Source organism: Hypanus sabinus, chromosome 4, assembly GCF_030144855.1.
Source record: "Hypanus sabinus isolate sHypSab1 chromosome 4, sHypSab1.hap1, whole genome shotgun sequence".
Lineage (NCBI taxonomy): Eukaryota > Metazoa > Chordata > Chondrichthyes > Myliobatiformes > Dasyatidae > Hypanus > Hypanus sabinus.
This window is the reverse complement of record NC_082709.1, coordinates 102,048,811-102,061,585: the sequence shown is the minus strand read 5'-3', so window position 1 is coordinate 102,061,585 and position 12,775 is coordinate 102,048,811. Positions and strand designations below refer to the sequence as shown.

Here is a 12,775-nt window from a genome sequence, read left to right as displayed (position 1 = left end):
ACAACCTTTGCCACGGGATCCATCGAGGTCTGTGGAGAGTACTTTGCAGTCAGCTGTGTACCAGTGTAGAAGGCTCTGTTACTCTGTTTTCTATCATTGATGAAACTAACAACTGCTTGGGCTCTGTGTCGATGACGATAAGGTCTTCTACAAGAACACAAGCTAAGGAAAAACAACCAGTAGCATGCAACCAGGCTCCTTAAATCTGCTTCACTATTCAATATGGCTGATCAATGCAGGCCCAATTCCTGTTTTCTTCAGTTCCCCTAGTAATTCCTTAATATTAAACATATCTAATGATTCAGTCTACCACTCTCAGTGGTAGAGTATTTGAGGAAGTCACTCCGTTCTGAGAGAAGAAATTTCTACACACCAGATTTATGACAGTCATTTGGCAGTCATGTCCCCTTCTTCATGACTCTCCCACTCGGGAAAACATTCCAACATTTACCCTGTTAAGCCCCTTTTAGATTTGATATTTTCAAATAAAGTCACCACCATTCTTCTAAACTCCAACACATCAATGCACAGCCAGTCTGTAAGCTGACAAGAATGCCATTTATACAGCTGTTGACAAGACTCCCTGAAAGCTGGCCTGATGCTTTTACCCTGGATACACCACTTTCCCCAATTTCGTCCCATGCTCCAGCAGCCTTACTGGCCAAGTGTTCAAAGATAAGAGATGCCCACAAAAAATGGCTGCAAACCCAAGCAAAGAGGGGCATCACCCAAGCCAGTGTGTGAGACTGAGCAAGCCATTATCATGGTGGCAATGTGCTTCTGATGCTTGGAACAGTAGTGAAGACACCTTCAATATGTAGAAGCCCAGGGTGACAGGAACAGAGTGCACAGCACTCCACAGTAACAAACAACAGGACAACTTGGGATGAGGAAGAGCGAGAGAAGGTAGATGAAAGGAGTAACACACACTGCAGCCCAAGTTGCTGTTTTTACCATGTACTTCATTGAATCTGAAGCAAGCAGCCATTGGCATTCAATGTCAAATCTCTGTTCAGCCCTCTTCCATTGATAAAGGTAGTCATGCATACCTTTCGTAGTGTATCATTATTCAGTAACAACGCTGGAAGAAATCAGCAGGTCAGGCAGCATCCGTGAGAAAAGAGTAGCCAATGTTTCAGGCCGAGACCCTTCATCAGGAATGGGGGGGAAGAGAGGGCGGAAGCCCAGTAATAGAGATGGGGAGAGCCTAGAGGCACCAGGTGGAAAACCAATCAGAGGAAAGATAAAGGGGGGAGGGGCATGAAAGAACTGTAGAGATAAAGAAGCAGAAAGTTGAAAGGGCAGAGAGGCAAAGAGGGACCTGGGATAGGGAAAGGGGGAGGGGGAGGGAATTACCGGAAATTGGAGAATTCAATGTTCATACCACCAGGCTGGAGGCTACCCAGACGGTAGATGAGGTGTTGCTCCTCCAACCTGACTTTGGCCTCATCATGGCAGTAGAGGAGGCCATGTATGGACATATCTAGATGGGAATGAGAGGCAAAGTGGGTGGCAACCGGGAGGTCCTGTCTTTTGTGATGGTTCCTGGTCCCAGTCTCAGATGGTCTATTTCCAATCACTTTAGAGTTCATTTGCAATATGTTTATACTGACTGGTCCAGAACACTGATGGACCCCAGTTGCTGAGCACAATGTAAGCAATTGGCTGCTTTCTTTATTATCCTGTCTGAATGTGATCAGAACTACACATCACTTGGAGGAGGAAATACAGTGTTTGTCAAAAAGTTGTCAAAATTTTTTACCAAATGTTATACAGTTAATTATTCATTCCGGTTCCTTTAGAGTTAACTCCAGAGCATTTTTGCATGTATTAGCTTTGTAAGTCCATATTCAGTGATTACTGGCCCAACAATCAGTATGTTGTTACCTCCGTGCTAAAAATGGATTAGGGGTGAAGCTCATACAGGTTTTATTTTGCTCTAAGGCTCGTAAGAAATCTCAATACAAATAAAGAGGGCTGGGTTCCAGCTACAACCCTACAGACACTGCTCAGAGATTCTAGTTCTTCTCGGTCCATAAGCAGCTCAGGTAAGAAAGATCTCAGATTGGCTGCTCGCTGTAGGCCAGCATTATTAACACCCCAGGATCCAGCAGCCATCATGAATGGCACCCATCCACCACAGCACATCCACTGATGGTTATTATTACTCTTGCTTTACTAACATATTGCCCCCTCCATTAGTATGTTCTACCTCCATTGACTTATCTCCCTTCTCACCTGTTACCCCAGGTTCTTATGCTGCTCGGCCCATTATTATGTTGTCCAGCCTGTTACGTACCACACCAGAGAGCTAACTAACCCCATTATTAATTTGTTCCTTTATGCTTTTAGAGTACTACAATCAGTGAACTGACCTATTTGTCCTAATCTCGTTAACACCAGTTTGGCCTAGCGCACAAACAAATTGAAAACTCAGTGCTCACATAATGGGTATGAAGGTGACACAATTACTGTTACTTTGTAGAATATAGAACATCACAGTGTACAGTCAACACAAAATGCACTGGAGGAACACAGCAGGTCAGACAGCACCTGGAGATCAGATGACGGGTCTTGATCTGAAATGCTGACTCTCCATTTTACTCTGTAGGCTCTGCCTGAGCTGCTGAAATCCTCCAGCAATTCTTGTGTTGCTCCAGATTCCAGCATCTGCAGGTTTCTGGTGTCTCCCTTGGGCCTACAATGTCTGTGCTGAACTCTCTTCTGCCTGTGTGACTCTTCTGCATATGACCCTATTCCCTGCATATCCATGTGTCTAATAGCTTCCCATTCACCGCTATTCCTGACAGTCTGTTCCAGGCATCGACCATTGTGTGTAAAATAAACCTAGCCCTGCACATCTCCTTTCAACTTCCCCCTCTCACTTTAAATACATTTCCTCCAGTATTGACATTTTTAATCTGAGAAAAAGAATCATATTATTTGCATTACCTATGCTTATAATTCCCTAAACTTTTACTAGTCTCCCCTCAGTTTCCAGCACTCTGGATCAACATTTTAAGTCCGTCCAGCCTCTCCTTAAGGCTCATGCTCTCTAATCCAGTTAGCATCCTGGCATTGTCTCCAAAGCCTCCACATCCTTCCTACAATAGGGTGACCAGGATTGCACACAATACTCCAAGTGCAACCTAACAGCTGTAACGTTTCTTTCTGACTCTTTTACTAAATGCCCTGACCAATAAAGGCAAGCATTCCATTCATCATCTTTATCACCCTATCTACTTGTGTGGCCAATTTAGGTAAGCTATGAACTTGGACCCAACATCACTCTGTGCATTAATACTGTAGAAGATACTGTGAGCTTTCCTCTTCCCAAATGCACTTTTCACACTCACTCATATTGTACTTTACTATGTGAAGTGAAAAGAATGAACTGCGAACTGTCCAAACTCTAAGTAAGCTACTAGCTTTTGGCCTCAGAACAGGAAAAGCTTTTATCTCTGTATTTGGTTCAATATCCTTGTGGTACTTGTTCTTAATTTTTTATTCACTCTCTCTCTCTTTAAATCTAGAGTCAGCCAGTGCTTCAAGTACTCTGAGCTCTGCATCCAGCTGCACTGACCATTATACAGCCAGTGGCATCAGCATCAGCGACTTAAAGGGCTAATACTTACAAAATTGGTGGTCCTTCTTCTCAAACCTTTCCTTTCCAATGTAACCGGCACTGAGGTAGAGAGTCCATGAGTTGTCCTGCTGCTTCTTCGCACCCTGGGCTTACGGTCAATGCCAGCTGTGGTATTAACGTTTCCAGAACTTTTCCTGGAGTGGAGATTGCCACCGATATCCCTGGAGCTGAAACTGGGTGCCTTCAACAATGGGGAGCCAGGAGCTAAATAACATCCATGAACACTGAGGCTGCGCTCTGTGTGAAGCTTGACCACTTTCTGATGGACAAGAAGCTAAGGTGTAGGCCCAGGCAGCATGGTAGAGTAGAGAGGAGTGATGAAGGCAGTAATGTGAGACCATGTTAGGAAGAGAGCACTTATCATGTAAACAATGGTGACAATACTTCAACAGGAGCTCTGAATATTTTTGGGAAACCGGCAATTGTATTGAGCTCCACTTCCTAGCGCTTAACTGTGATTTTTGGATGCTTCTAAGTGTGTGTGCCCGTTACATTCATCTGTTCCCAGGATCTAGTGCATGGGAGAGGAACCTCTTCTTAATAACCCCTGAGAAAATCTGATCTAGAAATGCTGAACATTTACCATTTCAAGATGAAATATTTAAGAGTGTCTACATTACAAGCTTCCATGTTATTTTTTTGTTTTCCATCACTTTTTCCATCCATCTGTTGAAGTCCTGTGTTGCTCCGTCCCACCCCCAGCATTCCATAGTCCCACAAGCTCTATATCATAGAGACGGCAAAATTGCTGCCATTATCAATTGACGTATTAGGAACTCTTTATCAAGAGTATGTTACAAATAGAAGATTCTCCACAGTGTCCTTGAACCTTGGTGTTTGAGTACATTGTAGCAAATTACTTTTGTTCTTGGCCATGGACGTGAACTTGAGAATACTTCCAGATATAATAGCTTACTTTGGTGCTATCTGCACAGAGAGAAATCTGCCTGCTGCTCCTCACCCAGTGTCACCCTTGCTAGCAGATGAGTCAGTGTCTGATGGGCATTAATAGCCTCAGCTGGGGCTGATGTCTCAGTGCTTGTCAGGCCTTTTAGGATTTTCATGGGTCCAATATTTGGCTATTGATCACACTTTTAAAATGCTCTCTTTTAGATTTTGCAATGCAGTAAATGTCTTGGCACTTCTGGCTCAGCATACTCAGTCCACTTTAATAACTGATGTCCATCATTCAGATCCTGTCCAAGTTGTGTCCAACTGTATTTTGTGTATGGAAGCATGTGTACAATAAAGTAAGAAATAACTGATACATACTATTGGAATAGCTCTCATCTATTATATTGTACTATTTATAAGGATTACTTTCTATAAGTTTGAAATATATTGCAAAATAATTGTGACACAGCATATGTATATAATAACTATGATAATTGTTTAACATCAACTCCGTTTGCTCATCATATTTGAAACACACAAACATGTCACCACAATTTCTTACACATACACCTCTCCAAATGTCTCTCTACACCACAGTAACATGGTGGTTAGTGTGACACTATTACAGTGCCTGATGAAACGTGCTGGATAAGGAAGTTCTTCCCGTATGTGCATGGGTTTCCTCCAGGTGCTCCAGTGTCCTCCCACAGTCCAGTGAGGTAGTGGTTAATTGGTCATGATCAATTGCCCTGTGATTATCCTTGGGTAAAACAGTGGATTAATGGGCAGCACAGTTCGTCGGACTAGAGGGGCTGTTCCATGCTGGATCTCCAAAATAAATGAATTTGGTGTGGCCAAATTTGGAGTATTGTGTACAATTCTGGTCACCGAATTATAGGAACGATGTCAACAAAATAGAAAGAGAACAGAGGAGATTTACTAGAATGTTACCTTGGTTCCAGCACCTAAGTTACAGAGAAAGGTTGAACAAGTTAGGTCTTTATTCTTTGGAGCGTAGAAGATTGAGGGGGGACTTGATAAAGGTATTTAAAATTATGAGGGGGATACATAGAGTTGACGTGGATAGGCTTTTTTCCATTGAGAGTAGGGGAGATTCAAACAAGAGGACATGAGTTGAGAGTTGGGGAGCAAAAGTTTAAGGGTAACACGAAGGGGAATTTCTTTACTCAGAACGAGCTTCCTGTAGAAGTGGTAGAGGCAGGTTTGATATTGTCATTTAAAAAAAAATTGGATAGGTATATAGACAGGAAAGGAATGGAGGGTTATGGGCTGAGTGCAGGTCAGTGGGACTAGGTGAGAGTAACCGTTCAGCACGGACTAGGACGGTCAAGATGGCCTGTTTCCGTGCTGTAATTGTTATCATGTTCTAAAATAATTTTACACAGTTGTCCAGCAACCAGCATTCCTGCACACATTACAACCAAATAATTCTGCATTCAGTATCACACATTTCTGGAAATGGATTCCTTGTACACAAACCTTCCACAAACGATGCTACAATCATATTTCTGACACAGCCACACACAACTTTGCATATGTAGCAACATATAAAGATGCTAGAGGAACTTAATAGTTCAGGCAGCATTTGCAGAGGAAGAGGGTGGTTGATATTGTGGTTTGGAAATTATGTCAGGACTACAATACCTAGATTGCCCCTTAAAACTAGGGATGACTTCCTTCCACTCCAGTTGTGTGTAATGACGCAAGGCCATTGGGGAAAACAAAGTCTGTGTCAGAGATGGGCCAGCAGGTAGGCACTTGATGGGATAAGTCTATGGATATTATATGCAATGATTTACTCCTTCCACCATTCACTCTGGGCTTCTGTGTGTTCCCAATATATGCAGTATGTAGACCTAAGGTTCTGTCTACTATACTGAATGCTTTTTAAACACTTCGACTCTTCATGAGGTTTTGAGAATGATGCATGTTTTTTTCCAAGGTTTTGACTCTTTTCTGAGTACATCCTTCCTAGTTAAGGAGACCCAAGCTCCACACAAAACTACAGACAGGGTCTCACTAAGGCCTCCCAGTTGCTTGTTGCTGCATAGACAGGTTGAGGAATGGTAAGCTGGAGGGTAGGATATGGCAATGGTGGGTTGGGGAGTGTGACTGGGAGATGGTGGAAAGATTGGGAGATTGTAGGCAGGAAGATGGAGAGTGGGAAGGTGATGGTGGGTGGGAAGATGGAGAGTGGGAAGGTGATGGTGGGTGGGAAGGTGATGGAGAGTGGGAAGGTGATGGTGGGTGGGAAGATGGAGAGTGGGAAGGTGATGGTGGGCAGGAAGATGGAGAGTGGGAAGGTGATGGTGGGTGGGAAGGTGATGGTGGGTGGGAAGGTGATGGAGAGTGGGAAGGTGATGGTGGGTGGGAAGATGGAGAGTGGGAAGGTGATGGTGGGTGGGAAGGTGATGGAGAGTGAGAAGGTGATGGTGGGTGGGAAGATGGAGAGTGGGAAGGTGATGGTGGGTGGGAAGGTGATGGAGAGTGGGAAGGTGATGGTGGGTGGGAAGATGGAGAGTGGGAAGGTGATGGTGGGCAGGAAGATGGAGAGTGGGAAGGTGATGGTGGGTGGGAAGGTGATGGTGGGTGGGAAGGTGATGGAGAGTGGGAAGGTGATGGTGGGTGGGAAGATGGAGAGTGGGAAGGTGATGGTGGGTGGGAAGGTGATGGAGAGTGGGAAGGTGATGGTGGGCAGGAAGATGGAGAGTGGGAAGGTGATGGTGGGTGGGAAGGTGATGGAGAGTGGGAAGGTGATGGTGGGCAGGAAGATGGAGAGTGGGAAGGTGATGGTGGGTGGGAAGATGGAGAGTGGGAAGGTGATGGTGGGTGGGAAGGTGATGGAGAGTGGGAAGGTGATGGTGGGCAGGAAGATGGAGAGTGGGAAGGTGATGGGTGGGAAGATGGAGAGTGGGAAGGTGATGGAGAGTGGGAAGGTGATGGAGAGTGGGAAGGTGATGGTGGGCAGGAAGATGGAGAGTGGGAAGGTGATGGTGGGCAGGAAGATGGAGAGTGGGAAAGTGATGGTGGGTGGGAAGATGGAGAGTGGGAAGGTGATGGTGGGTGGGAAGGTGATGGAGAGTGGGAAGGTGATGGTGGGCAGGAAGATGGAGAGTGGGAAGGTGATGGTGGGCAGGAAGATGGAGAGTGGGAAGGTGATGGTGGGTGGGAAGGTGATGGAGAGTGGGAAGGTGATGGAGAGTGGGAAGGTGATGGTGGGTGGGAAGGTGATGGAGAGTGGGAAGGTGATGGAGAGTGGGAAGGTGATGGTGGGTGGGAAGGTGATGGAGAGTGGGAAGGTGATGGTGGGTGGGAAGGTGATGGAGAGTGGGAAGGTGATGGAGAGTGGGAAGGTGATGGTGGGTGGGAAGGTGATGGAGAGTGGGAAGGTGATGGTGGGTGGGAAGGTGATGGAGAGTGGGAAGGTGATGGTGGGTGGGAAGGTGATGGAGAGTGGGAAGGTGATGGAGAGTGGGAAGATGGAGAGTGGGAAGGTGATGGAGAGTGGGAAGGTGATGGTGGGCAGGAAGATGGAGAGTGGGAAGGTGATGGTGGGCAGGAAGATGGAGAGTGGGAAGGTGATGGTGGGTGGGAAGGTGATGGAGAGTGGGAAGGTGATGGAGAGTGGGAAGGTGATGGTGGGTGGGAAGGTGATGGAGAGTGGGAAGGTGATGGAGAGTGGGAAGATGGAGAGTGGGAAGGTGATGGAGAGTGGGAAGGTGATGGTGGGCAGGAAGATGGAGAGTGGGAAGGTGATGGTGGGTGGGAAGATGGAGAGTGGGAAGGTGATAGATGGGAGATGGTGGGCAAGAAGACGATGGGTGGGAAGGTAATATGTGGAGTTGCCAAATGGCAGCTTTCTGAATAGTAGATTAGTGGGAAGCGACTGGGAAGAGTAGGTGGATGGGAGAATGATGGTGGAGGGTAGGTGATGGAAGGGTGATGGGTGGAAGATGGTGGATGAGAGGGAGATGGGTAGAGGGTGGGTGATGGTGGGGGAGGTGGGTAGGGGGTGATAGGATGGAAAGTGGGTGGGGCTTACAGAATAGGTAACTGAAAAAGGCATAGATTCAAGGCCCAGATAGTGAGTCAGAATGGGTTAATTATTTGTTTTTCTGATAGCTAGGATGCACAACCGGTCCTCCCTCTGCATCTTCCTCAGCATGAGTGTCCCCAGGGAGGTGTGCTGAGCCTATTGCATTGCTCAGACAAGAGTGCATGGCCAAACACCCAAGCAATCACATCATCAACTTCACTGAAGATGTGATGTTGGTGGGGCTCATCACCAACAATGATGAGATGGCCTGCAGAGGAGGTGGAAGAGTTCAAGGCTTGGTACTATTGGAGAATAAAGTTGCACTGTTTGCTGTGTGGCCAGTACTATGTAACCAGCCTTGTGTTTGCTATTTGCTATATATCCAATTTATTGGCCAGAATGTAATCTCTGTATTGTCTCTATACTATTGAACGCATCAGTGCCTTGAGAATGTAGCTAACAGTGAAAGTAAGCATGTAGAGATAACGGTAGTAGACGGGATCGTGGAGTGGTGTGATGGTATGGGGACCAGTCAAAGTATATGCTAATGTAACTGAGATAAGAAATTACTATAAAGAATACTGTGAACTAGGTTCGGCAGGCAATTAGTGACACGTTCATTAATTGTCTCAGCTTTTGTTTGCAAATAAAGGCTTAAATTTCTCGAAGAATCTTCTGCGTCTCCTGATTGTTTCAAGAAACCATGACAGTACCAGACAAATAACCTTTTCCTCAATGTCAACAAGACAATGGAGAGTGTTTACTAAACTCAGAAGAACTTGTAACATGCAATCCCCTCTTTCCATCGGCAGCACAGCAGTGGAAACTGCGAGCAATTTCAAATTTCTGGGAGAGCACATCTCTCACAACTTCTCATGATCCCAGGAATCATATCCTACACCCAGGAAAGCTCAGCAATGCCTGAGGAGGCTGGAGAGAGTTGGGACTGTGCACATGGTCCAGCTCCCTTCAGCCCTCCCCTCCATCTTTCTTCACAGATAAAGATCCCCCACCAGCGTTCAGCACATCGACACTGAGCCTTGTCGCAGAGAAGCAGCATCCATCATCAGTGACCTCACCACAACCATCAGGAAGAAGCTATAGGAACCTCAGGGCTCGCACCACCAGGTTCAGGAGCAGTTACTACTCTTCAGCCATCAGGCTCTTGAACCTTCACTCATCTTCACTTGCCCCATCACTAAACTGTTCCCACAAATAACAGGCTCTCTTTCGAGGTCCCTTCATCTCGTGTTCTTGATATTTGTTTACTTATTATTATTCTTTCTTTTTTTTACTTTCTTTTTGTATTTGCCAGTTTATTATCTTTTGCACACTGGTTGTCCACCCTGTTTGTGTGGTCTTGCAATGATTCTATTATAGTTATTGGATTTATTGAGCATGCCACAGGAAAATGAATCTCAGGGTTGTATATGGTGACATATTGAGTCATAGAGAAACAGGCCCTTTGACTCATCTCGTCTGTGCCAAAACATTTAAACTGCCTACTCCCAGCTTCTAGACCATAGCCCTCCATACCCCTACCATCCATGTACCTATCTAAATTTCTCTTAAACATCGAAATCGAGCTCATATGCACCACTTGTGCTGGCAGCTTGTTCCACACTCTCACGATCCTCTGAGTGAAGAAGTTTTCCCTCATGTTCCCCCGAAACTTTTCAACTTTCCCCCTTAACCCATGACTTCTAGTTGTAGTCCCATGAAACCTCAATGGAAAAAGCCTGCTTGCATTTATCCTATCTATACCCCTCATAATTCTGTATACCTCTATTAAATCTTCCCTCAACCGTCTGCATTCCAAGGAATAAAGTCCTAATCTATTAAATCTTTCCTTATAACTCAGATCCTCCAGACACAGCAGCATCCTTGCAGACTTTCTCTGTATGCTTTCAATCTTATTTACATCTTTCCTGTAGGTAGTTGATCAAAAATGCACATGATACTCACCAACATCTAATACAACTTCACCATAATATCCCATTTCTTGTATTCAGTATTTTGATCTATGAAGGCCAAACTACCAAAAGCTTTCTTTATGACCCTGTCTACCTGTGCAGTACTTTCAATGAATTATGGACCTGCATTCCCAGATCCCCATGTTCTATTGCACTCCTCAGTGCTCTATCGTTCACACTTACTGAAGTGCAACGTCTCACTGAAGTGCATTAAGTTCCATCAGCCAGTTTTCAGCCCATTTTTCCAGCTGGTTCAAAGGTCCAATTTAATGTCAGAAATGTATACAATATACATTCTGAAATGCTTTTTCTTTGCAAGCATCCATGAAAACAGAGGAGTGCTCCAAAGAATGAATGAGAGTTAAATGTCAGAACCCCAAAGTCCCCCCCCAACTCCTCTCCCTCCCGTGTGTAAGCGGCAGCAAGCAACGATCCCCCCTACCCCCCACTGGCAAAAAAAGCATCAGCACCCACCGCTAAGCACTCAAGAGAGAGCAAAGCAACAGACTTGCAGTTACCCCAAAGGCTTCGCATTTCACCCTGTATACGACATACCACAGGCTTTCACTCTCCCTAATGAAGGAGAAGGAGGTGTCTCTGTTTTCCCAGTGAGCAGGGAGACATACTGCAAGGTCCCACTGCAAACTTTCATAGTAATCCTCAATGCACTGCAACTCCGGTCTTGGTGTCGTCCACAAATTTGCTGATCCAGTTTACCACATTATTAACCAAATCACTGATATAAATGAAAAACAACAAAGGACCCAGCAGCACACCATTAGTCACAGGCCTCCAGTTAGAGAGGCAACCATCTACTACCACTCTCTGGCTTCTCCCACAAAGCCAATTTCTAATCCAATTTACTACCTCATCCTGAATGCCAGGTCTCAACCAACTTCCCATATTGGATCTCATCAAATCCTTCCCTAAAGTCCATGTAGACACCATCCAATGCCTCGTCTTCATCAACCTTCCTAGTGACTTCCTCAAAAAACTCTATAAGATTGGTTAGACATGACCTACCATTAACAAAACCATGCTATCATAATCAGTCCATGTGTAACACTTAACCAACAGGCTGGTGTATGTCTAGGGGAAAAGGAGATCCAGCCACACACCAATCTCACCTCCCATACGCGCAGGTGCTGTGAGAATCAAGTTTATGCCTCGCGCCCACACACAGTATCAAATTCACACCAGATACCGTTATTAAATACACTTTAAAGAGTTGACTAAAACTAAAAGAGTACTAGGCAATACAATATATATGAAAGAAAAGAAAAAGCAAAAGGTGCCAACTTATCAAAGTTCAGTCAGTTTAGTGCACATCGTTGGAGCTCAACCATCGAACCATTTGACCCCTCGTCGCTTGCCTCCGACCTCCACGTCTTCGTACCCGGGACCACCCCCGGTGGTCAACCAAGCAGTGCAGTGCACGTCCACCTTCCTCGGCGTCTTCCTCCCGACTCTCTTGAAAACCCGCGAAAACCCCTCCCAAGTTCCCAGCCTCACAAGACAAAGTAACATTCCTCTTTGGTTAACAAATGAATACAATCCCCATATCAGCAAGTCTAAAGCTGAACAACTGCGAGAGAAACACTTATCAGACAAAGAAGCTTTCCTACTCTTAACAAACCAAAAAAAGCCATTTTGAGTCACATACACAAGACATTGTACATTCTCCCCTCACCAGCAAATGTCATGCCCTCATGGCATTACTAGAGTTCCCCAAAGCTTCTTGCAACACACAAAACCCAACCCAGGTGCAGAAAGCAGTGACATAACTACCCAGAACAGTAGAAATCACACTTGGTTCTCCTGGTACCACATATGTCAACCGCTCCGGGGGGGGGGGGGTGGGGGCGCCTACTTCTCTGAGATCTCCATACCCCTTCTGCCTCACTGGGCTCCCTCTTCACCTGTGAACCCACTGTTTTGGACACCCCAGGTCTACCTGACAGACCCGCACCCCCTTCCTCACGGGGTTCCCCCCTCACCTGAGAACCCAACAGCTCACACTCGGGTTCCACCCTCTCTCCCCCCAATGCTGACTGCCTCTCCATCTGACCCACACTACCTTCCCTCCTCTCACCCAATTCAGTATGGGAAGGGCCAGGAGCCTCCTCTTCTGGAATTGGAGTGTCAGTGAATGGGAACAGGGCCCACTCATCTGAGTCGTCCTCCTCTGAATCGGTAGCCATTCCC

At 45.8% G+C, this 12,775-nt stretch overlaps 1 protein-coding gene across 5 annotated transcripts in view; it reads left to right on the top strand.

Annotated features, from left to right (window-relative positions):
- mcf2la (mcf.2 cell line derived transforming sequence-like a) overlaps window positions 1–4,913 on the top strand; it is a 225,589-nt gene extending 220,676 nt beyond the window's left edge. For 4 of the 5 annotated variants that reach the window (XM_059967758.1, XM_059967760.1, XM_059967761.1 and 1 more), the window contains exons 29-30: window positions 1,945–2,048; window positions 3,534–4,913. In XM_059967758.1, coding sequence (XP_059823741.1) covers window positions 1,945–2,048; window positions 3,534–3,628 — 199 coding nt within the window. In that variant the 3' untranslated portion in view covers window positions 3,629–4,913. The remainder of the gene's footprint in view (window positions 1–1,944; window positions 2,049–3,533) is intronic. The other variant, XM_059967763.1, reaches the window with a different exon arrangement.
- Window positions 4,914–12,775: the final 7,862 nt, after the last annotated feature.